Source organism: Paramormyrops kingsleyae, chromosome 2 (assembly GCF_048594095.1).
Source record: "Paramormyrops kingsleyae isolate MSU_618 chromosome 2, PKINGS_0.4, whole genome shotgun sequence".
Taxonomy (NCBI): Eukaryota; Metazoa; Chordata; class Actinopteri; order Osteoglossiformes; family Mormyridae; genus Paramormyrops; species Paramormyrops kingsleyae.
The window spans coordinates 43,821,993-43,846,457 of record NC_132798.1 but is presented as its reverse complement, the minus strand read 5'-3'; the positions used below and the strand labels follow the sequence as shown (position 1 = coordinate 43,846,457).

The window sequence follows — 24,465 nt, the reverse complement described above, 5'->3', positions numbered from 1 at the left end:
AATTCTTTTAGGGCTTCTTATGTCTAGAAGAATACTTCACAAATGGAGTAAGCCACTGTTGTTTTGAATATACAAGATGGCATGTGTTCACTGAGGTAGTATAAAGTAAGCTTAACTTGTATGATCAAGACTTAAAATATTAGGTATGCAGGTGCCTATTTCTACCGACTACTTAGACCATCTGACACAAACCATACATTGTCTTGGGCTGAGGCACTTCACCAAAGGGTTCTATATTCTATCCTATATTGGTGTACTAAGGCTGCTTCTGCTAATGGCAGTAGTCAAACTGCCACACCAGGGACTGCATGCATACAGCAGGCTAATATTATACATTATGGCCATTTACTATATAATGTCATTATAGTGTAGTATGTTTTTCCTTAAATGTTGCTCAGGACATTGTAATACTTTTTGTATGTATATTTCCTTTACTGCCTGTTTCACCTACCGTAATTGAAATTTATTCTGACATTTACATGTGTATTTAACATGCTTAAGAATGATGACTGTATTAATGATTATAATATTTATTATTACTCATTAGAGACATAATGTAAAACATATTATACACATTGTAAAATTGCAATTAAATACATCTGTCTTAGCCAAACATTTAGGTTTGTGTCATTGTTTGCAGAGGCTGAAAAAGTACATAGAGGCCACAATTGTTGAGCCAGCACAATTGACATAATATTTCGCATATGATGTGCATACCATTGTTACATAAACAGTGTATAAAGACCACAAAGTGTGATAGTAGCACTCATATATATATATACTACAGAACTCCCAACATGGCAATATTCTTTTGAATATACAAGTCAACACAGGCATCACAAACAAAGCTGGACCATTATTTTGACATCAATTTAACCATGGTATCATGACTATGAATTACATAACATATTATGTAGTACAGAACTGTTACAACACATCATTAATGTTTTGTTATTGCAGAGTAAAAGTGGAAATAACTCAAGAAATACTAAAAAAAAAAATGTGAGTCATCACAGCAATAAACATCCACAAGCAACAGCACATTTTACTCAAAGTACCTTTGCTGTCAGACTATATTGTGTAGAGATGATTTCTGGTGCATTTCACTTCAGGTATCTGTGTGTAGTTCATACTGTCTGTGTGCAGTCTCTGAGTTCTTTAGAGAACGCTTTGCTTGTCGACAAAATGGGCGCAGGGAAACTTGATGTGGTGAGTATGGTGTCACTGATATGAAGATAAGGCACTGGAAAAGAGAGTAAAAACAGAACGCTGCATGTCAGCCAATCAGACACTTGCAGTTGTAAAGTAAAACTACTTCACAGAAAAAATAATGTTTCAAAGAGGTAAACTCACCAGGCCAGCCCATCTCATTGTTCCAATGTACCAGGCAGTATGTGTTAATGAAACTTGATGTGTTGGGCATGGGGTCAGTGTCATCAACAGCAGGCGCTGGAAAAGATTAAAAGATAAAGCATAAACTGCCATGTAAGTTAGACAAACACTGACAGAGTAAAACTAAAACTACACCAAAGAGGAAGAAATCTCTGAAAAAGGCAAACTCACAAGGTCAGTGCCTGCTCTGGTCATGTAGCATTCAGTGTGATGCGTCACACTCCCAATATACAGCTGTATGATGAAGGATGCAGTATAGCAGAGCTTGGACAGACAGATGTGCCTTAGGTTGATCATCAGGGAAGCACATGACAATTGTGCTTTAGTGACCTGAGGTTATACATAGGAGAAGGCAGGTTAAAATCTGCAATATGACAATGTAGTAGGGATTTCTGACAATGCTTAGTTACCCAATTTATAAGCTCATACACTGCAAACTGGTATGTTTTAACTAACATGCTCATGTTAAGTGAGAAACTGTCACTCACGCACCTTTGCTTTGCCCAACCAGTCATGGCACATCCATTGTGTTTAGATAAATGTCTCACACTCACTGCCCAGCTTTCCCACTTAGATCTTAGGTCATCCACTTGTATGACTGTTTAGTGTTACTTCATTTTAGCTGTTTGAAGAAACACACAAAACATACACATTACTCCAAAAATTGCATCATATACATTATACCATAATACAGTCAATGTACATATGTCAAACATTTCCTTTTACAGTGTCAAAGTACACTGTACAACAGTATACAGACAGATGTCAGTATATGGTTTTACCTTAGCCCATAGATGTCTGTGCCTCTTCGCCCTCTCACCATTCTTTTTGATCAAAGGCTTGCTCTGTGAAATTCTGTGTCTTTTTAGCATGTTTTGCAGTACAAGACATTAGTTTGGTACTGTCTACATCTGATGGTACTTCTTCATTTCCTTACATTTAATTCATTGTAATTATATATTCCATGTTATATAAACAACTACACATTTACATTTTCCAAGTGTGTGGTGCTGTGTAAAGAGGTTCAGTGCACTGTACTGTCCCACAACACAAAATTTCTATATAGGCAACAATGCACTTCATGAATAGTCAATTATATGACAGGACATATAAAATTGTTTATGTTTTGTGGAAAATTCATACTATCAACAAGTTTGGCATACTGCTGTTGTGAGGCACTTAACAGAAAACATTACCTCCCTTTTCCAAGCCTATATCACGTCCTCTGTGCTAATCTTCCCCTAGCCCCCACACCCACCCCCAGTGCCTGGTGCCCCATCCTCCCCTGCTTCCCAGCGAGCCCCAGCTCTAGGCCCCCTGTCCCAGAAGCTGAAGCCCAAAACCCCTCCCCTAAGATTAGCCTATGCTTATGCTTGGTAGCTAACATGTTATATACAAAACAACACATTTACATTTTTGAAAGGTGTGGTGCTTTGTAAAGAGGTTCAGTGCACTGTACTGGCCCACAACACAGAATTTCTATGTTCGCAACAATACTTTTTATGAATAGTCAATTATATTACAGGATATCTAAAATTTCTTTTTTTTTAATTTATAGCATTTCAAAATTTTGGGATACTGCTGTTGTGAGGTACTTGACAGAGCACATTACCTCCCTTTTCAAAGCCCACATTGCTTGCTCTGCCCTAATCTTCCCCTAGCCCCCACACCAGCCCCCAGTGCCAGGTGCCCCATCCTAGCCCCCTTATGCCTAGCCCTAGTGACTGTCCCGTAACCTTAGTCCTATGCCTAGTGGTAACCCAATCAGCCCACCTCAGACTACTCTCCAGCAACAGGCCGCCATGTCCAGCCTTAGTCCCCCCTGCCTCAGCCCTAGTGCCAGCTCTCTGAAGCCCAGCTGCAGCCCCCTAAAGCATGGTGCCAGCTGCAGGCCCAGCAGCAGCCACCTCAAGGTCGACCCCAACCCCCAAAGCCCAACATCAGCCTCAGGCTAAATGGCAAGCCCTGAAACACCAGCTCCACTGCTAACCTATGAGGCCCAGTTGCAGCCTTCTGAAGGCCAGCCCCAGTCCTATCCCCCCACAGCCTACTGGCAACCCCAGTGGTAGCTACTGATGGCCAGCCCCAGGCCTAACCCCTAAAGCTTGGCACCAGGCCAAGCCTCCCTGCCAATCCCCCCTAAGGACAGCCACAGCCCCAGCCGCAGTGCCAGCCTCCCAAGGCTGATGCACCCCAGAAAACAATCACTGCAGCACAAAATTTATGTTTCTTACTGATCTTTCATACAGTTTCTTACAGATAATGTAGCACCACACATTCATGATGGCTGAAATACGTCGGCATTGCTGAAACAAAAATTCTGTTAGTCAAAATGTCTTTCACATACACATGATCAATCAAACTGCTTTTCCCAGTGGTTGCTTCTTTCACAAGTTGAGCATACCTATGTTCTTCCATAAAATTAGCAATTGTACTTACTGCCAAATGATTTACTGCATGACACATTTTTTTTTGTTTTTTTATAGTTTCCTATAGATAATGTAGCACTACACATTCATGATGGCTGAAATACGTTGGCATTACTGAAACAGAGATGCTGTTAGTCACAATGTCTTTCACATACACATGATCAATCAAAGTGCCTTTCCCAGTTGTTGCTTCTTTGACAAGTTGAGTATACCCATGTTCTTCCATAAAATTAGCAATTGTACTTACTTGCAAAAGATTTTCATTGAAGTCACCCATGATGATTTTCCCACCTTCCACGCTGTCCAACCAAGTGATCAACTGCATCAGGTTCTTCTGAAAGATTGTCAGATTATATGAGGGTGGTCTGTATAGTACCAAGACTGTTGTTCTTAGTAGGCCCACACTGAACTGCACAAACTCAATGTTGACACACTGCACATCAGTCACAGTACAGTTGGTATGTTCTTTACAATACAAACCCACACCACCATGTTGTTGCTTTTTCAGTTCAGCAAAGATAGCATCACTACCATCATATGCCTGATGTCTGGGCTTCCCATGGTATGAAAATCCAGGCAGCTTTACATCTTCTGTGTCTTCCTCCGAATTTAACCATGTCTCTGTCAAGCAGATGATATCAGCTTCCATATACCTTCTGTCTTTCTTTATGTCATCCAGGTGACATGTAAGTCCTTCAACATTATGCAGGAGAATTTTGCATGATGATGGCACTTCCATGACAGGCTCAATAAACACAGGCATGCTTTGCATTGCAGTCTCAATGTCTTGTTTTGCATATATAGCAGTCTCCTTAAAGTCTTCGATTATGAGGCCTTCCAAAGAAGTCACACGGCTTAATGCGACATACGCTTGTCCAGCTGTAAATATCTTCTTTAGTGATACAACAGCCTTATCCACTGTCAGACCTTGTACCTTGTGTACTGTACAAGCCCAAGCTAATTTCAATGGAAACTGCCGTCGTGTTCCACCACTGTTTGTCACTCTCTCCTCCTCTGGTTTAATTCGTGTAGCTTTGTCCAACCCTACTTTGAGGCATGGCTTCTTTCCCCTGAGTGACTTTCCAGCTGCTTCATTGTCAAATGTGATGTATATCTCTGATGGAAAATCCTCATCAGTATCAAAGCGGATGTCACTGACTGTACCAAATGCACCATTTACCAGGCCGTCTGAAACATCGATGTTTTTCAGCAGCATTACTCGTGCATTGACACCTACATGTAGTGATTCTAGGAGACATGTCTTCTGAACATTGGCATGATGTCCATGTTTCCTTTCCAGTCTGCCAGTTGCAGCAACCCTTTCAAAATCCTGAGCATGAATGATGACATGGTCTGAGCAGATCTTCTGCAGCATATGGTAGTTATGCTGATCAACTTCATCATTGGTTGCATAAATATGAAGAGCAGTACTGTCTTGTCCTTCGCCTGTCACACATTGTTTCAGCATAGCGATGTCTTCCGCCAGCATTGCATCACCCCTTTTGCGTTTTCTTAGTCGATTCAGCAACTGTGCAAACTCCATATCTTTCTGTCTCATAATTTCAGTGAGCTCCACCATAGCAAAATGATTCTGCCATAGATTCACACCTTTACCCTCAGTATACAAAGCTTTCCCTTTCACAGGACAAAGTTGGTAGAAATCTCCAACAGCAATGATTGAAACATTTCCAAAAGCAGAATAATCTCCAATTTGTTTGATTTGTCTTAATCTGCCATGAATATACGCAAGCAGCTTGTGATCAACCATTGAAATTTCATCGATAATCAATATCTGCAGGTTTCCCAGTTCAGCTCTCAATGAATTTAGTTTTTCATCTCCAAGTGGTTCATATGGCAACTTTACATCTGTTGCAATATGGAAACAAGTGTGTATCGTTGCAGCTTTTATGTTGTAAGCACTAACTCCAGTTGGAGCAGTCAGTAACACATGTGTCTCATCTGGATTATGTGACAACTGACGCAAGATACGAGCTGCCTCATAATGTATTGCTTTGATCAAGACTGACTTGCCCACACCTCCAGGTCCAGATATGAATACATGAAATGGTTCTGGGTTTTCACCACGTGCCTTCTGTAAACACCAGTTTCGTATTTTGTAAAAGATGCCAGATTGCTTGTTATTCAGTGAGCGAAGCAAAGCCAACGCTTCCTGCTTGGACATACCACAAGGATTGTCATGCAACATATAGTGACTCAGTCTTGGTAACAAATCTGGTATCTCATCACATTGTTCTCTCATTTCTGGTGTAATGTTGGATTTGCTGGCAAGACACTCTAACCGTTCACGTTCAGTCTCTGGACAAATCTCTGCCCAAGCATCTTCCATTGCACCATGCAGCTGTAGGTCTTCCTGAGCTTTGTCTATTGCACTTGATTCTTTTTCAAAACTTGACATGTTTGACTGCACAACCAGTTTCACTGAATGCAATTCATCAAGAAACTTGACACAACCAGTCTCATAGAATTCCTGGTAACTGCCAAAAGTAGAAGGTTTTAACTGTGCATCGAAATAATGTGGCAGAAAAAGTTGCAAAATGCTGTGGTAATATTTTTCTGGGTCCTTTGTGGGTGAAAAGCGAGCATACCGAACAACAGCTGCATCTGTGCGTGTCCTTTTCTTCACAAATCCTAATTTTCTGTCCAACTGCACACTTCCAGGGCATGAGCTCTGAGACTTACATAGTATTCTGTACTCAGATGCAAATCTCGCCAGGCACATTCCTGCAAACACTTCTGTTTCTGGTCTGGCTTTATATCTATCAGTGATACTGTTCATCCAAATTCCTTGTTCATCCTCATTCTCACACTCAGCTTTCTTCCGTATGACGTTCAATGGAAGGCTCATTTTCACCACATTTTCTCCAGTTGGGATAAACTGCACCTTCCGTGATCCCTCTTTCAACCTCATGTTAGTCAGACGATAAACACTTTCTTGAGCTGAAACTTCACGATTGTGCAGGAAAACACTGCCAAGTTGCCGAAGAGCTTCTTTTGCATCAAGGTTACCTTGCTGGGTGGCCTCTTTCTGAGCATTTGCCAGTAGCAGTCCCATCTCTCTCTCAGCTTTGGAAATGTAGGAAATGATGTACACAATACATGAATATGCATCAACCACAAACTGAATGTCCATGTTTGCATTCCAACAGCGTAAAAGGTGTCTGTTATATTGGTTCACCCACACTTCACATGGTCTCCTCTTAAGAACAATGGTAGTTTTTTTTGTGATTCTTGAGTACGCAGCTTCAAATATTTCCTGACTAATACCAATTGTACTAAATAAGGAATCAACAGAGTCATAGTTGGCCTCAGGGTTTAGTACAGCATCCTTCACTTTTTTCATGATAGCGTCTGCTACTTCTTTTTTCAGGGGCTGTCCGTCTGTCTCACCATCTCCAACTTTGCATGATGACAGAAATGTTCTGTTGCTTGGAGGACGTGGGAAATTGAATCTACAAGTTTTCCCTTTTTTCTTGCATGTTTTTGAGTGCCTCTTACTATGTTGCTGTACACTACATACAATTTCATGCATTTCATCGTTACCCTCTGGCATTTCACATGTCACATAGTGATCAATGAAAGCTGATACTTCATCTTCATCATCTTTGCCAACCTTAGGTGCGTCTTCCACCCAAAACAAACAGTGAGTGTGAGGTGATCCCCGTTGCTGAAATTCTATTCTGTAGAAATAATCAACTATTTTGCCAATGGGTTGTGCTTCTGACATGATGACATCTTTCAGGAAGCAGTGGAATCGATAGTCAAACATTCTGGCAGCTGTCACAGGATTGTTTTTCAACAGTGCACACCTTTCTGACCAGTCGAGCTCAGCACTTGATGCATCTATGCCATCTTGTTTGAAGATTGCTGTCATCAGTTCTGTCCAGCGTAAATCAGCAGAAGAAAAGGAGCAAAACCATGTGGGAATACCAAGCTGTCTTACCATTGCAAACAAATCTTTCTGAACACTTTGCCAAAAAACAGGGGTGCCTCTGATTGGTCTTAGAAATTTATAACCTTCATCAAAATTGAACATCTTTTGTAGAGCCTCCTTATTTGTCAAAGTTTCTGATGTGACAGGACACTTATCCCGTGCATCATAGCCTTTTCTCACAGCAATTGACACATTTGACACAACCTGCTGAAGCTCAGACAAATACTGCCCATAAAATATATAGTCTAAGTTTTTTCCAAAACGTCCATCTGCATTAAGAATTCTTGTATTTAAATACCTACACAGTGTCAGTTTTTCCTTCTTTCTGTCATGAAAAGTACCTGTTCCTTTTGGGAAAAGGACTGGAAAACATTTAGCTTCATTTGACTCATCAGTTAGAAGCCTCACTGGATTGTTTCCTTCTGCAGGTGCCATCGACATGATTCCATCAAAGTGCTGATCCAAGATCTCTTGTGCTATGTCTACAGGTTGAAGACACGTATCCATATACATGCCATGTTGTTGTCTATCATGCAAAGTTTCATCCATTTCCTCATCATCTATGTTATTTTCATTATGCTCTTCATCTGCATGTGTGTCACTTACATAACCAGGTACTTCTTTAGTTTTCTGCAGGGGATTAATCCAGTCATTGTTGAACTCCACATTGCTGTAAAATTTGTTATTCTCTGTAAGATACACCAAAGCCTTCTTTATTTTTTCTGGATGCACAAATTCATATTTGTAATGCCCTTTGTAAGTTAACTTCCTCTTCAACTTTACACGAATCATAAGGTCATCATTGTCAACTCTCGGTAAAACTTCAGCTACATTTGGAACACTAGATGGGACACAAGTCACAGGACCATGAACACCATTTTGTCCACCTTTTGGCAAAGACACAATTCTCATAAAAGGAATATGCATAGAAATCAGATGCTGTTCCAGTGAATTTAGATGCTGTAACTCTACAGGGACAGGGTCTAAAGCTAGATTGTTTGCAACACTCTCTGCTGGAAGTTTCCCATCAAGAATCTTTCTGTGACACGTGTGGCAGATCCACAAGGAACCTCTAGAGCCAATAACACTGCTACAATCATCAGAACACATATCTATACATTTATGCAAGTATGTCTCAGTTATACACTGTGAAGCCACCAACGCAACTGCCTGTGATTTTCTGAAGTACTGATCTTTCTTGCACATCACAACTTGGTGTTTAAATAGCATTCGATGACACACTGAACAAATGTATTCTGGGCCTTTACTTATTTTCTGTCTAAACTGTTCAATCACATAGTTAATGTCTTTTCTGTTATCCTTCTCTTTAGTCCGTTTTTCAATATTTCTGCTTTTTACTGCAGTGGCATAACAGCTGTCTGTTTTGTATCTATTACTGCAACTTTGCTTCTGAGCTGATTGGTACACTGGATTAGAATGGTAGGCTTCAAATTTCTGTTTCTTCACAGCTTCTCTGTAACTCTCATTTGTGGCATACTTACTACCCAAAAAGTCTTTCACACGTTGCCTGTGTTCAATGTTAGTGGCATACTTCTGCACACTTGACTGCTTCACACGTTGCCTGTGTTCAATGTCAGTGGCATACTTCTGCACACTTGACTGCTTCACACATTGCCTGTGTTCAATGTCAGTGGCGTACTTCTCAACACTTGACTGCTTCACACATTGCCTATGTTGAATGTCCGTGGCATATTTCTTCACACTTGACTGCTTCACACATTGCCTGTGTTCTATGTCTGTGGCATACTTCTGCACACTTGACTGCTTCACATGTTGCCTATGTTCAATGTCCATAGCATATTTCTTGACACTTAACTGCTTCACATGTTGTCTATGTTCAGTGTCTGTGACGTACTTACTTACACTTGACTGTTGTACACATTCGCGGTACTCCATATCTGTAGCATACTTACTGATACCTGATTGTTTAACACGGTCTCGGTAGTCATCATCATCATGATAGCGCTTCATCTTTCTGGCAAGTTGTTGCTCCCTGTACACGTCACTTACATCATACCGTCTTTTTTCTATTTCCAGTTTCCGACGACTTGATGCCATTTCAGATGGTGTGTTAATTTCAGAGCATCGTGTGGCACAACATTCAGTATCACGCCCTTTCACACAAGTCACAACCTCATAATGTGACTCATAACAATGTTTCAGGTACATACCTCTCGGATCAGAACCAATACATGTGGAGTACTTTAACCATTTGTTATCGGAGTATGTGAAAATATGCACACCAAGCAGATCAGCGGCAGCTTGAATCTCTACCTCAGAAGCCCAAGTACCAACATATTTCATTCGGGATGCATCCACATACTCACTGGCAGAAGAGTAACCATCTCTAAGACAAGCAATATACTTAGATTCATTTCTTAGTATGTGAGCAACAATAGCACGTCTAATTTTCCTGTGTTCCTTCTCATTTCCAGTAATAGCAAAAGCCAGACATCTGAAAAAGCAGTTACCATCACCAGTAATAGGCACCGTTTTGCAAGGATCACCCATTGGAAACTCTGCAGCAATGTTTATATGACCATGATCAATGTACACCACACCAAGCTTACAGGAAAGGCTTCTTTGCTGCTGTGTTGTCAAAGGACTGAAGAAAAACTGCTCACCGCACAGCTCACTGATAAAAACTATATCACCTTCATTGCTCACATGGACATCAAGCTCATGTTCTGTATCATCTGTCACATTTGGCCTTACCACACCATATTGGGTCTCTGACATGCTGGTAGACTGGTTGAGACTGGTGACTGAGGAGTTACCATCTGGATGGTCTGACATGCTGGTAGGCTGGTTGAGACTGGTGACTGAGTAGTTACCATCTGGATGCTGCTGCAGAATGCTTCGACTGGTCACACTCACAGCTGTAATCTCAAACTGTTCCCCTGTTGCATCTAAAGACAGTCCTAGGGTATTCACATGGTCTAGCAAAGAATCTATGTTAGAGTGGTACACCAATATACTTCTGCCTGATGCGTCACTTGCTCCATCTCCTCGTCGGGAATGGGAGTCGATCACCACATACCATGACTCTTGCTTAATGATGGCACATGTATTTACTTTAAGAGTAAAAAGACACGCATCATACAGTGAGAATACTCTTCTTACCGCTTGATCAGCTGACATGAGAATGTTGCACATATCTCCATATTCACTCACACCAAACAAGCCAACAAACATGTCATCATGGTAGTTTATTTCAAATTTATCACCATTTAATGTGTACTCAGTTGGTAGATCTCTCACAAACAGATACCTAGAAGCATCTTGAATTCCCCCAGCATCTCTGATGGTAGTGTAGAGGTCATCTCCGTTCAGCAGTACTTGATCAATGTCTGTGACTGACCAGCTGAAAACGTTCTTTATCTTACACATTAGTATGGCAATCAAACTATTAGCAACACATTGCTTGTTACTGTTAACGCCAAATCGTGGGTGTCCTTGATGGAAGGAGCCTCTCACAATACGTGCCTGAGGAAAATGAGGAGATGCACAGATAGTTACACAGTTCATATGCTGCTGTTGAGCCAGGGTACTTTTTTGTTCAGACATTAGCAAGGGTTTTGCCAAGGGTTTTGCCAAGGGTTTTGCCAAGGGTTTTGCCAGACTTGTTGCCAGACTTGTTGCCAGACTTGTTGGAAAATGAGTTGGAAAATGAGTTGGAAAAGGAGTTGGCAAGGAATTAGATGGTTGCATGGATGGTAATATAGATGGTCGTATAGATGGTAATATACCTGCAGCCTTTCTTTTTTGAGGCGGCTGCAAAACCTCGTCATCAGTCAAAGCCTTGTCTTTATAAAGAGAAGGTATAAACAAATTGTCATCAGTCCTACAAATGGCACCCAGGGTGGGAACCTGGTGGTCATGGCTCGTCGGACAAGTCACAGTCAGGATCTTTTTGGTATTCCAGTAGGGGGGAAAAGAAATAACCCCGTCAGTCATAGCCATGACAGAGTCAGGCCGCAGCTGTGCGGCCTGCTCAGGTTGTTGGTCGTGGCTCGTCGGGAAAGTCACAGTCGTGATCTTTTTGGTATTCCGGTAGGGGGGAAAAGACATAACCCCGTCATCAGTCATAGCCACATCAAAACTATCAGCAGCTCGCCGCCGGTCCATCAGCCTCTTCTTCGCTGCTGCTGAACGCTTGGACGCCTTGGTGCGAGGCATCTGCAAATGAACATGGGGGGGGACACAACACAAGGCACACCTGCTTACCACCTTACTTTGCACTGACATCTCAATTATACGTCCTAATAGCTAGGGATGTACACTTGTAATTTAAAATCACAGGTTCAAATCCCCAACAAGCAAGGTACCACTGAGTTACCCTCAGCAAAGTACCACCTCAAACAACTGCTCGAATGATGCATCTGTCAAGTTGTTCCTCCTTGGATAGAACTTCATAGCGTCTTCTCTTCTGCCAGTTTCAAACAGTGTTCCATACGGGTTACATGTAGAAGACATTTTATGGTTGTGCAGTGTGTGTGGTGACTCAGTAATTATCAGTTATCACAAAACTAATTTTGATTGATATGTATTAAAACAATTACAATGCTGTTCTTCTGTGAGAACGACATACACTAACACAACTCAGCTACTTAGAATCAGTGATGCAGCTAAATTAATATTGAAGTGTATGGACAGTGAACCACAATTTACACACTAAACATTTTATGAACTGCTTTAACGATGCATCTGTCAAGTTGTTCCTCCTTGGATGGAACTTCATAGCGTCTTCTCTTCTGCCAGTTCCCAACAGTGTTCCATATGGGTTACATGTAGAAGACATTTTATGGTTGTGCAGTGTGTGGTGACTCAGTAATTATCAGTTATCACAAAACTAAGTATAATTGATATGCATTACTTAAAGCAATTACAATGCTGTTTTTCTGTGAGAACTATGTACACTGACACATCTCAGCTACTTAGAAACAGTGATGCAGCTAAATCAATATTGAAGTGTCTGGACAGTAAACCACAATTTACACACTAAACATTTTATGAAGCATTACAATCCTTATGCTACAAACAATCTCTCACATGACTTTCATTGTTAAAATAACACACTTACCTGTGAAGTCACACTGCAAAACAATATTACACAAGCTTCACCTCAACACTAACTGATGGGTTTCTCACATGTATTTCAATTTTTCCTGTCACTACAATGCAATTTATTACAAATGCTACAAATTACTAATCTCACAGACACAAATATACCTTAAAATCAATATCATGGCCATTTACCATATTGGGGAAAAAGCACCTCTGCCACTACATATTCAATGTGCTGTTGCATAAACAACTCTGTTAATTTTAATGTTTTAAATTAAATTTAAGGAAGCACTTTTTTTTTACACAGCATGTACCTACAGTACAGAAAAGTCTTCGTACTAGTGTAGCACAAACTAAAACCGTAGGTTCCTTTAAATCAGACCTAGATAAGATTAACAACTATAACATATTAAGCAATAACAATTACCTATAAAATACTATGCTTCTCTTCCTATAGCAAATGCATTTACAGCATACTGCTGAAATATGGAATAGTCTTCCAGGTAGTAAATTGTAACCCAAAACCCTGGGTTACCTTGAATTAGATAGATAAGATTTTAACAACTAACATATTAAGCTTCTATTTCTATAGCAAACTGATGTAGTGGCAATGCTAACTTCTCCAAGTGCACAAAGCATACCGTTTATCACTTTCTCCTTGGAAATGTCTTTCTCCAGCAGAAATCTGTAGAGAAAAGTGACAGACGACTTTCATAGCATCAACATTTCTCAATAGTCAGTCTTTATTGAAAACACCATGTACACTTGAAACCTTCTCCACGGTCATTCTCAAACAACTGGTGGTAGACAGCAGCTTCAAAATATTCACCTTTGATCCCTCTGTCATCAGACCTCTTGAAAGTCTATAAAGACAAGATGTATACACGTCAGTTAAGTCATACATTTCATTAGTATACGAAACATGGATACCAAACATTTTTTTACTGTAGCATTCCAAGCAGTCCTTTAACATTAAGTTTCTTTCATAACGGCTTACATTACTAGTAAAATACATATTACATTTTTACTGTGAAATATACACAGTAAATTCACATCGACTGAGAGGAATGACAAAACTGCACCCTACAAACATCGCTGCGATGTAATGCAGCCTCACATACATTTGTTTCACACCGGTCTGTATCTGTTTTCGTACTGTTACAGTTCCTAAACACGCAGGCATGGCTCCTTGCCGGTTAATTCTGTCGGTATTTACCGTGAACTGCTGCAGTAGTAACTAAGCAGTCATTGCCTTACTTTACAAGTCTACAACTACGACGTAAACACTTGGGAAGTTTATCATTCAACTTACGGTAAAACCGTAATGTACTGCTGCCGAATCCTTATCGGATGAATTGCAAAATATGTTACTTTAAAATATATGGGTACATAGATGGGGATAGAGTGAAGCGCATTCAGACAATTTAATGTTGTGAACTAAATAAAAGTATATTTTATTGTAAATTGATTACCGGATAGTGGTCCCATTCAAGATTTCAATATTAAGATTCTTTGTCACATACATAGATATAACAAGTACAACATGCAGTGAAATGAACCCTGACCGATCTAAAGACTGCAAAAAGAGAAAGAGAAAAAAAATACAAAATACATTTGTATTCCGTACATGTGCGCATGCTCAGCAAAAACAAGACATCTAAAATGGCCGACACGGAAACAGCTTTGCGGCGCATTTAATATATATAATTTATTAAATAAATTATATATGCTTTAAAAAACCTTGACACAAAATAAACCACCCACAGTGAGAAAACAGCAAAGCGTCAAGCGAATAAAAACATAGCATTACATATATGTAATCACGTCTACCATAATTATAAATGTTAAAACACAAAAGTACGATATGCCACAGACACACAGCGTTTTAAACATACTTTGCGCCTCTGAAACAAAATTAATTTTGACCACTTACACGTGATTTACTGTTGCCACATCCTTATCTGCTGCATTACAAAATATATTACTTCAAAACATAAGCGTGTAAGAACGGGGATAATGTAACGCGCAAATGTACATGCTAATCAAAAACAAGACACCTAAAATGGCTGCCACAGAAAGAGCTTTCTGTGACGCAGTTAACACCGATGGAACAAACGATTACGCTGCTGAAACACTATTGCCTAACATCAAACTAAAAATGTTTTAAAAAAACCTTAACACAAAACAAACCACCTACAATTGGAAAACAGCAAAGCGTCAACAACCGAATAAAAACAAAGCATTACACATATGCAATTACGTCTACCGTAATTAATTATAAATGCTAAAACACAAAAGTACGACATGCCACAGACACACAGCGTTTAAAACATACTTTGCACTTCTAAACCAAGATTAATTTTGACCACTTACACGTGTTGTACTGCTGCCAAATCCTTATCTGCTGCATTACAAAACATACCAGTTTAAAACATAAGCGTATAAGAACGAGGATAATGTAAAGCGCAAATGTACAAGATACCTAAAAATGCCGCCACAGAAACAGCTTTCTGTGGCGCATTAACTGTTTCTGTGGCGCATGTAACATCGACGGCACAAATGATTACGCTAGTCAAACACTATTGCCTACTATCAAACTAAAAATGTTTTTTTTTAAAAAGCTTAACACAACATAAACCACCCACAGTTACAAAACAGCAACGCCTCAAAAAGCAAATAAAACCATAGCATTACACATATGTAATTACGTCTACCGTACTTATAAATGTCACTACACAAAAAGTAAGACATGCCACACTGCGCGTTTAAAACATACTTTGCGCTTCCGAACCAAAATTAATTTTCACCACTTACACGTGTTTTACTGTTGCCAAATCCTTATCTGCTGCAGTACAAAATATATCAGTTTAAAACATAAGCATATAATAACAGGGATAATGTAAAGCGCAAATGTACAAGATACCTAAAATGGCCGCCACAGAAACAGCTGTCTGTTGCGCATTTCACACTAACTAAACAACCGCTTACGCTGCTCAAACACTATTGCCTGACACCGAACAAAAATATGTTTTAAAAAACTAGCGATCACTAAATAAACCACCTACAATTGGAAATCAGCAAAGCGGCCACATACAAATACACCATTACATATATGTATCGTCTTACCTTTTCCAAAGCCAGAAGTAAAATGTACAGGACAAGCCTTGCTTCAGATGGTACTGGCCACTTACGTAAGCCAATCAAAACCGTAAAAACACGTCCCTGTCTCTCTGTTTACCTACCTCAGCGAAACCAATACATGAAATGGCTGCCACTAAAACGCCCCCTCACGACTATTCTAAAGTAATGCTTAATTACCTTACCACTTTACGTCGTTATTTATTTAAGCTAAATTATACAAACTTAACTCTTCATGTAGTAGCAAACTATTAACATACAAGTAAAGATACTTTTCTAACAAAGACCATAACCGAACTCTTTAAAAGATAAAACTACTGAATTACAACTGCGACACTAACGCAGTTGTAACACAGTAATCCTTTGCGCGCCATTATGCTTTAAATTTCTTTTCAAATACAAAATATTTATCAAATTTCAATGACAGAAGCACTTCAAGCATGAGCTACCTTTTGCAAAATACAGTACTTTTCCCTTTACCCTAATAACGTCTCATTCCACAAATGCATACAATATGCCAAATGTTACTACATGAAAGTAACCTTTAACCAGAGATACGTTTGCCGTAAGTAAAAAAGCTAAAATATAAAAGTAAAACAGGCCACAGACACACAGCGTTTAAAACATACTCTGAGCTTGTGTACGACAATTTGTCTCATCCACTTACACGTTATTTACTGCTGCCGATTGCTTACCCGCTGCACTACTGACCATGTCACGTTAACACATAGGCCTATGTAAGCGAGTATAATGCTTTCGCAGAACTTAATGTTGTGACAGTGCGCTGTACGAGAAATGACTAAATAAGACTATAATTCAGTGCAGTTCCCATTTAACTGATAACCACGCTAAGATGCTATGCCATATGTGTCAACATGCTTAGCAAACACATAAAACAAAAAATGGCCACCATTAAAACAGCTAGTCGTGCCACATTTAACACCACAAAAACAGACGCTTACGCTGCTGAAACACTATTGCCTAAGACCGAACTAAAAACATTTTTAAAAACCATACCACAAAATAAACCATTTACAATTGGAAAACAGCAAAGCTTGAACATACAAATAAAAATACACCACAAGATATATGTCGCGTCTTACCTCTCGCAAATCCAGAAGTAAAATGTATAGGACAAACCTTGCTTCAGACGTGGGAGTGGTCACGTTTGTCAACCAATCAAAACCATAAAAACAAGTTCCTATAACAGCCACCTTAGCACCTTCAGCTGAATTGTTCTTTCTCAAAAACCTTCAAATAATTGTCACCTTTCCGTTTACCTGACTGCATATTTTAATTTCCTTTCATTTATCGGTGTTGATAGATTATTACAAGTGCGTTTTAGTTGAAATTATTACAAATACATGCTACATCACTCACATAAGTACTGTAAAATATTTTGCCGCTCAACATTGTAGAGGCTTGTGTGGCTCAGTGGGCTAAGCCGTCTTCCTGTAGTCAATACATCGCGGGTTCAAATCTAGCCTTAGCACGTCTGTGGATTCTTCAGTTACACGGTGTTCATATATTATTATAAGTGCGTTTTTGTTGAAATTTGTTGCTACAGCACGCACATTAGTACTGTAGAATATTGTGCCACTCAACAGAACCCCCAGCTTCCTGGTCGCCGCTACAGGTTGCTGCCCTTCGCGGACACCTTGCTGTACATGACCAAGTTGAGGGAAGCGTAAAAAGAATTTCCCCACGGGGATTAATAAAGTGTCAATTATTATTATTATTATTATTATTATTATTATTATTGCAACTTCAGTTCCTCACACCGGTCGATAACAATATTGATTATTATATTATTTTCCATGACACTCGGTGTGTGTACCTTACAATGCACTTTTATTTCCATCTGGATTTCACACATTAATACGTTTATTATAACAGATAATTTATCATTTTTATATTTCTGCTATAAAAATTTTCTTCTTGTTTTTTTTTGTTAATGCCCTCAGCATTGTGTCCTAATTTTGTATTTTAAATTTACTTTTTATGTCTCAAACGATTTGTTACGTATGGCGTACGCTTGGGTGAAGTAAGACAATTACTCGTTCAATAAGTCATGTTTTCTATGTACAAGATTGCCTGATGTAAATGGTGCCTTATTGCTACAGTAAACATTCAATACAAAAATAATAATAAGTGCACGTCTATGATGTATATGTTCGACGGCTCAGGCAGGCACTACAAAGTGCTTCATAGGTTAGGCCAAAACTACACATTGGGTTTGTGAAAGCACAGTAGTAGAAAGACATGTGGAGACCTGAAACGACGCACACGTTTACAGTACTAGTTTCTCTTTAACGTCTATAAAAATTCATATGTGGTGTTTCGCTAGTTCTGCAATGCTTCTCACTCTGGCAGCTGCGCAATTTTCTTGCACTTAGCTTTTTCTCCTCTAGGGGATTTTCGCTCGACTTTTCTCGGGTTTGGCGGCATTTTCTACTCTCGCGAATTTTCAGTGTCTATTTTTGTGCCTTCTGCCGCCTAACAGTCTGACACCTCACAGTGCACAGAAACCTTTAGTTGAACCATTCTGCAGCTATGGCTAGCCCTGCGAAAATGGCAAAGGACGACTTCGAGACATTGGAGGGCTTCTTACACTCCGTCTCACCAAACATGGTATCGAAACGAAATTCAAAATATTTCACTGCACTGCTGCAGACTAGCAGAGATAACTTTCACAAAGTTGTCTGCTTTTCTGCAGAAAAGCAGACATGTTTTGCTCAGGCCTCAAAAAACAACACTGCAGTGAGGCTCGTCAACGTGAAGAGAAGCATAAGTAAGTATTAATTTTGTAAAAATAACAGAAAACAGAACAGGAAGATGTGCTTCAAATTAAGTGACCATATAGCCTAAATAAAGGTGGTGTTTATTTGTCGTTCATGTTTTCTAGGCTTCTCAGATCCGACGGGCTTTGATATTCTTTGCAACAAATCCACCACCTTAGAGGTCGTCAGGCTGCCCTTTCTGCCGAGGGTCCCCCCCAGCAGCATCAAGCAAAACATTGCACAGGTTAAAATGCTAGGACCTAGACAAACTGTGAGTAGATGGAATAATCGTTTGAGTAGTACGATGAAATGGAGTCGTGCGTTGTTTTCGTTACATTGCCAATCATTAAAAGCGCGTAAATCCGTTTTGAGAAATACGATTCTAACGTGCCTCTACACTTAAATTAACGAGGATTACCCTATTTCTGTGGTGCATGAACTACTTTTACCGCACTTTATTTAGTCCTCTTTTTATCGCGGCGTAAAATACATGTAAATGACCGTGCGGTAATTTTCAACTAAATTGCGATATAATACCCATGTCTTGTGAAGTAAGCTATTGTTATAGTATCTTCTAACCAGTCGTATATTTACTATATGTGTCTATAACAGGTGGCTATCCTGGAAGCAAAGGTTTTGGCGCCTGGCAGCTTCACTAAAACCATCAATTTCAACGGCACTGAGTTGGAAGTTACACAATTCCAAATAGGGGATCCAACGGGACAGCTGAAGCTCGCCTTGTGGGACACTCAAATAACAAAGGTGGAACCTCTAAAATCATACAAATTTACAAACTTGTCAACCAGGGAACGAGACGGACGAATAACACTGTCGGGGACTCCGTCCACGTCCATAGAACAAATTAGCGGCCTGGAAGTCCCTGAATCCACTACTGTCGATGAGGCGGAGACACTTTCCGAGCGATCAGGAACTGTAACAGGCATTCAGATATTGTGCAAACTGCGCTGTTCAAAATGCCAAACACCGCAAACTGAGTTTAAACCTAAATCGTCGGTTCAGCGGTGCAGCGGCTGCAAACTACTGCAAAAGTGCACAAACTACAACGCCACATACAGTGGAACTATATCTCTTACGCAAGACGGCAAAGACCACACGGTAACCATTACTAATGCCGCATTGCGTGGTTATTTGACGAAGCAAGGTATCTCCCATCTTTTAAATGATGTTGAAGATATGGAAGAACACTTTATCAGTGTAGGGCAGTTTTCTATACTAATAAATGAAGAAGGCCTGATCACAAGTATCACCCAGACAGTTCCAAAGCAACAAGACGGTGATGTCACTGACGATGTTGCTAATTTCAATTAAGTTACCTAGATGTGTGTTCTGATTTTTTTTTTTTTTAGTTTTCAATCGTCTGCAATATTTTATCTCAGTGGCTGTGTTTTGTTGTTTTTGTGTGTGTGTTTCAAGATTGTTTCATATTTTTTATATAACGTTATTTATATATTTCATAAGTGTTCAATTGTTCCTTTTAAATAAATATATTTTGCGTGTGACGTCTGTGTTCCATGTTACAACGAATTAATACCTCCAATCCTTAAACAGCCAGGTTCTTCTTACAGTACCCATAGTTCCTAAGTGTAATTTGTAAAACGCAACCATATTAATGGTGATTTCCTAGCACACTACATGCTACAGTCGACCACGGTTATTACGATTTTCTGGGGCCAGCAGATTTCTTTCGTTATAACCGAATTTCATTATATCCAGTTTCATGTAAGATTGCTATGTATTATGACTGATCGCTAGGCAAATGTATTATGACTGTACAAAATAACACTAACCTTCTACTTCTGTCTATGAAGCTTTGTTTCATGTAATGATCAAAACGAAACATCTTTTTTACTAGCAAGCAACGTGGATTTCGTAATTAAACAACTATTTAGTACTGTAAACATACTGACTGCTGCTCGCTTTGGCTACGCGATTAACCTAACGTCCGACTTATTTTAAACTATTAAATCTGTAATGATTGAGGCAAATCGTTATAACCGAATAAAAATTAATTAAAATATTTCTTTGGGGAAGACAATACACATCGTTATAGCCGAAATTTTCCTATAAAAGAATCGCTATATGACTGTTTTCTTTAAGAAATTTAACGTTACTGAAGGTCGGGGATTTGGAATCGAAGCGGTACAAGCGTGTTTTCGTTATAAGCCAAATCGTAATAACCGTGCTCGACTGTACACAGCAAAATCCTAATAACCTAACATTTATAAAGCATACCTCCAAAGTGTCTGCTATATCTTACAAAATAGAGTGCTTCATTGCCACTCAACTGGGAAAAGCTTTATATCTATGTCGCTCCCTCAAGAAATGGCATTCATAGCGATTATACTGTGCATCCCGTCTCTTATCATAACGCGGTAATTTTATATTTGCTTTAAATCGCGGTTACCCAAATTAGGCTCTTCTACCAACATCCCTAACAGTGACCATTTGTTTTCCAAATGTAAATGCAAAAACCTCTACCTGTAGCGCTTCATTTGCCTCTGTCTATTTCTGCTATGCGTGTTCTTTACATCACATTACTAGACCCTAAATAAACCTCCTTATAGATGATAACCGACAAATAAAACAAAAACTAAAAAAACTTAAGATCAGAAAAGCCTTCATTGAAAACGATCACATAAAAGGCAAGTACTATAGAATGTATGGAAGTTGTACACTACTGATGAAACATGTAGTTTTCAAACTAAACCTCCTTTCAAATACAGTTAAGTGCACATTTCTATAAGGGACTTATAAACACTAGCATTCCTAAAAAAAAACACAATCTCCTCACGACGAGCACCCCCCCCCCACCATACACCACAACCTGCCTGCCCCCTCCTCACCACTATTAACATGTGCACCTTTTTATTTTGGAAATGAATCATGGTCACTCAGTCAAGATCATCCGCCAGCCCAAATGCACTTCTTCATCTCAGGTCTACTGCACTAAACACTTTATCTAACGGTGTGTTGTAAGATGTGGTATACATACTCTGCAATACCATAACTTCAAATACAGTGGAACTTCGAAATATACTATATGGTAACTGTGGTATCACTTCCAAAAATATATATATAATGTATAAATATAATATATTTATATATTAGAATGAGAAATAAATATTTCATATATCTTCCATGTCTACCACGATACATAAAAAATTATGATAAAATAATAAATGTTCGACTTTTCAGACAATCTTCTACATGTGCACGTAAGTACATTTTTTACGTGAACACCTCATGTATCAGATAATGTAAATCTAAAAAGCATGTGTGTTAATGACAGAGAGAGACTTACTGTTATTCAAGTACAAGATACACATTTATTATAAAAAAATCACATACACAAAACGTACAAAACCATTTCTATAGCCACTAACACTCGTCACAGTTGTTTCTGTCACAGTACACAGCTCTATGTACTGTGGTTCTTCTAACTCAGACTGTCTCTCTCTCATACTGCACATACATACACAATATTTCGTTTTTACTTTGAGACATTTATGATGCAGATATACCTCGGTAATATCATGGTAGGTTCCTTTCACCGATCTACGCCCGTAAATGTATCTTTCACCTCTAACGTGTACAACTACGTAAGCGTGTGTGGCGACTCTTAGTGGTCAGAAACGATTCTGTGTATGCTCATGTTATACATAAAATCGCTTCAATGTCATACGAAACCATATACACCAGGGGTGGGCAAACTTTTTGACTAGTGGGCCACAGAGCGTTCTAAAATTTGACAAAACGGCCAGACCAGGAGCAGATTGATGGAGTGTTTTGGTAATTCACCTCATAACATAAAAAATAACATACGATATGTAGAAAACCTGCTTTAATTTATAACTATGTGTATATATACACACACACAAAATAAATACTGTAAATACTATACTGTACATTAAATACTAAATACCATTTATCGAATGTAGCGCTGACTCCACCTGCTCGCCACATTATTTCCATTTCCAATTTATTGAAACGACTAAATCTCATTCATACTTCATCCAATCAACACTAAATTTAACGTACTAATGTAGAATTAGACCTCAGACAGACCCTCCAACTTTCCTGCCGATCGGTCACACGACAGTGCTACAGCCACTGTCCATATATTTCTATGACCACCGTTAGCAAATACAGCTAAAATGTTCTTATTTCTCATAAAACCTTTAAACAATGGTCATCTTTCCCTTCACCTAAGTTAATATTTTAATTTAATTCCATTTTCACTGATTTGCCTCGTACAACATTATCAAACTTCATTTAAACTTGAGAAGACTTAAAAGTATTCAAGCGTGTGGCTCAGTAGGCTAAGCCATGTGCCTGTAATCACAAGGTCGCCGGTTCAAACCCAGCCTCAGCACATCTGCAAGAAACTGATATATGCGCGTGCACTTATTTTTTCTTTTAAAGGTGGTTTAGGCAACTGCAATATATTTCGCTAATCCTACAAAACTAAAACACCAATTCCAGAATAAAAACAAATTAGGATTAAATTATATTTCAAATTCCTATATATTACCACCGATATTTTATGATTCCTCAAACCACACTACAGTAGAAATGTCTCTCTGCAAACCCGAGGTTAAAACGTGAAACCCCCTTTCATTTGCAAAACAATACGTGTTGATTGGCCCTGATAATCTTGTGCAGGGAGTGTGCAGGCGCACCTGAGGTGCCAAAAAGTCTCGTAGGATTGCCAAAAGGTTGTGTTCCTAAGCCTTCAAACCTTCTACATTTTCACTGCCCTACTATTCTTTCCATATTACCATTTATTATGGCACTATTTACCCCCTACACCTTAACCTACGACACAGTTTAATTTTAATTGCTTTACACATACACAACCGTTACATTTTTATTTCCATACAGCAGACAATTTACGTCTCCATTGCGGCTCCTACTAGCCTAGCGCCAAGCTTCTCCACAGTCTGACCTTTACTTACAGCACTTACTGACAATTTCAAAGTCCTTCTAATCAACAATCGCCCTTAACCCTCTGAAGTCTGACGCCTCTCAGCCACTTTTCAAGTCGTGTAACATGCCTTCACATTTTAACACTGTGGAGTCCGCTATCCTACCAGCGAGATAAAACAAAAATTTCGCCAAACATTTAATTATCTCTACCAGTTTTTGTCGCATTGGAAAAAAAAACATAAAAAAACACCACTTAAAACCTTTCACACTTTACTTTTTAAATATATATATATACATATATATATATACACAAACAAACTAAATATTTTGAATTGTATACTAAATATTAATTACTAAATACCATTTATCAAATGTAGCTGTGACTGCACCTGCTAGCCACACTATTTCCATACCCAATTCATTCAAACAGCTAAATCTCAGTCATGCTTCATCCAATCCTCACAAAATTTGACCCACAAATGTAGCACTACACCTCAGAGAGACCGTCCAACTTGGGTGCTGATCGGTCAAAAGGGGGAACTAGCAAATTCAGCTAAAATGTCCTTCTTTCTCATAAAACATTCAAACAATAGTCACCTTTCCCTTCTCCTCAGTTAATATTTTTAATTTCATTTCAATATTATCAGACTTCATTTAAACATCAGAAGACCTAAAAGTATTTAATGCAATTTCTAAAATGTAGCGCTAACTCCACCTGCTGGCCACACCATTTCCATTC

At 39.1% G+C, this 24,465-nt stretch overlaps 2 protein-coding genes and 1 long non-coding RNA gene across 3 annotated transcripts; all 3 read right to left on the bottom strand.

The window, feature by feature from the left end:
• Positions 1 to 603: 603 nt before the first annotated feature.
• Positions 604 to 2,596, bottom strand: LOC140587727 (uncharacterized). Its single transcript, XR_011989405.1, has 5 exons — positions 2,175 to 2,596; positions 1,885 to 2,014; positions 1,564 to 1,722; positions 1,354 to 1,449; positions 604 to 1,243 (listed from the first exon to the last, which is right to left on the bottom strand). It is a non-coding gene; the product is annotated as an uncharacterized lncRNA (long non-coding RNA).
• Positions 2,597 to 3,122: 526 nt separating this feature from the next.
• LOC140587670 (uncharacterized) lies at positions 3,123 to 9,117 on the bottom strand. Its single transcript, XM_072709210.1, has one exon. It carries the CDS (start codon positions 9,001 to 9,003, stop codon positions 3,883 to 3,885), a length of 5,121 nt encoding a protein of 1,706 aa, XP_072565311.1. The 5' UTR covers positions 9,004 to 9,117; the 3' UTR covers positions 3,123 to 3,882.
• Positions 9,118 to 9,290: 173 nt separating this feature from the next.
• LOC140587758 (uncharacterized) lies at positions 9,291 to 14,191 on the bottom strand. Its single transcript, XM_072709285.1, has 5 exons — positions 14,174 to 14,191; positions 13,691 to 13,724; positions 13,503 to 13,546; positions 9,405 to 11,973; positions 9,291 to 9,301 (listed from the first exon to the last, which is right to left on the bottom strand). The coding sequence occupies exons 4-5, from the start codon at positions 11,971 to 11,973 to the stop codon at positions 9,291 to 9,293; spliced, it is 2,580 nt and encodes an 859-aa protein (XP_072565386.1). The 5' UTR covers positions 13,503 to 13,546; positions 13,691 to 13,724; positions 14,174 to 14,191.
• Positions 14,192 to 24,465: the final 10,274 nt, after the last annotated feature.

Bases quoted from the DNA above. Each gene is read 5' to 3' on its own strand.
- LOC140587758 (XM_072709285.1), bottom strand. From the start codon at position 11,973: ATGCCTCGCACCAAGGCGTCCAAGCGTTCAGCAGCAGCGAAGAAGAGG.
- LOC140587670 (XM_072709210.1), bottom strand. From the start codon at position 9,003: ATGCTATTTAAACACCAAGTTGTGATGTGCAAGAAAGATCAGTACTTC.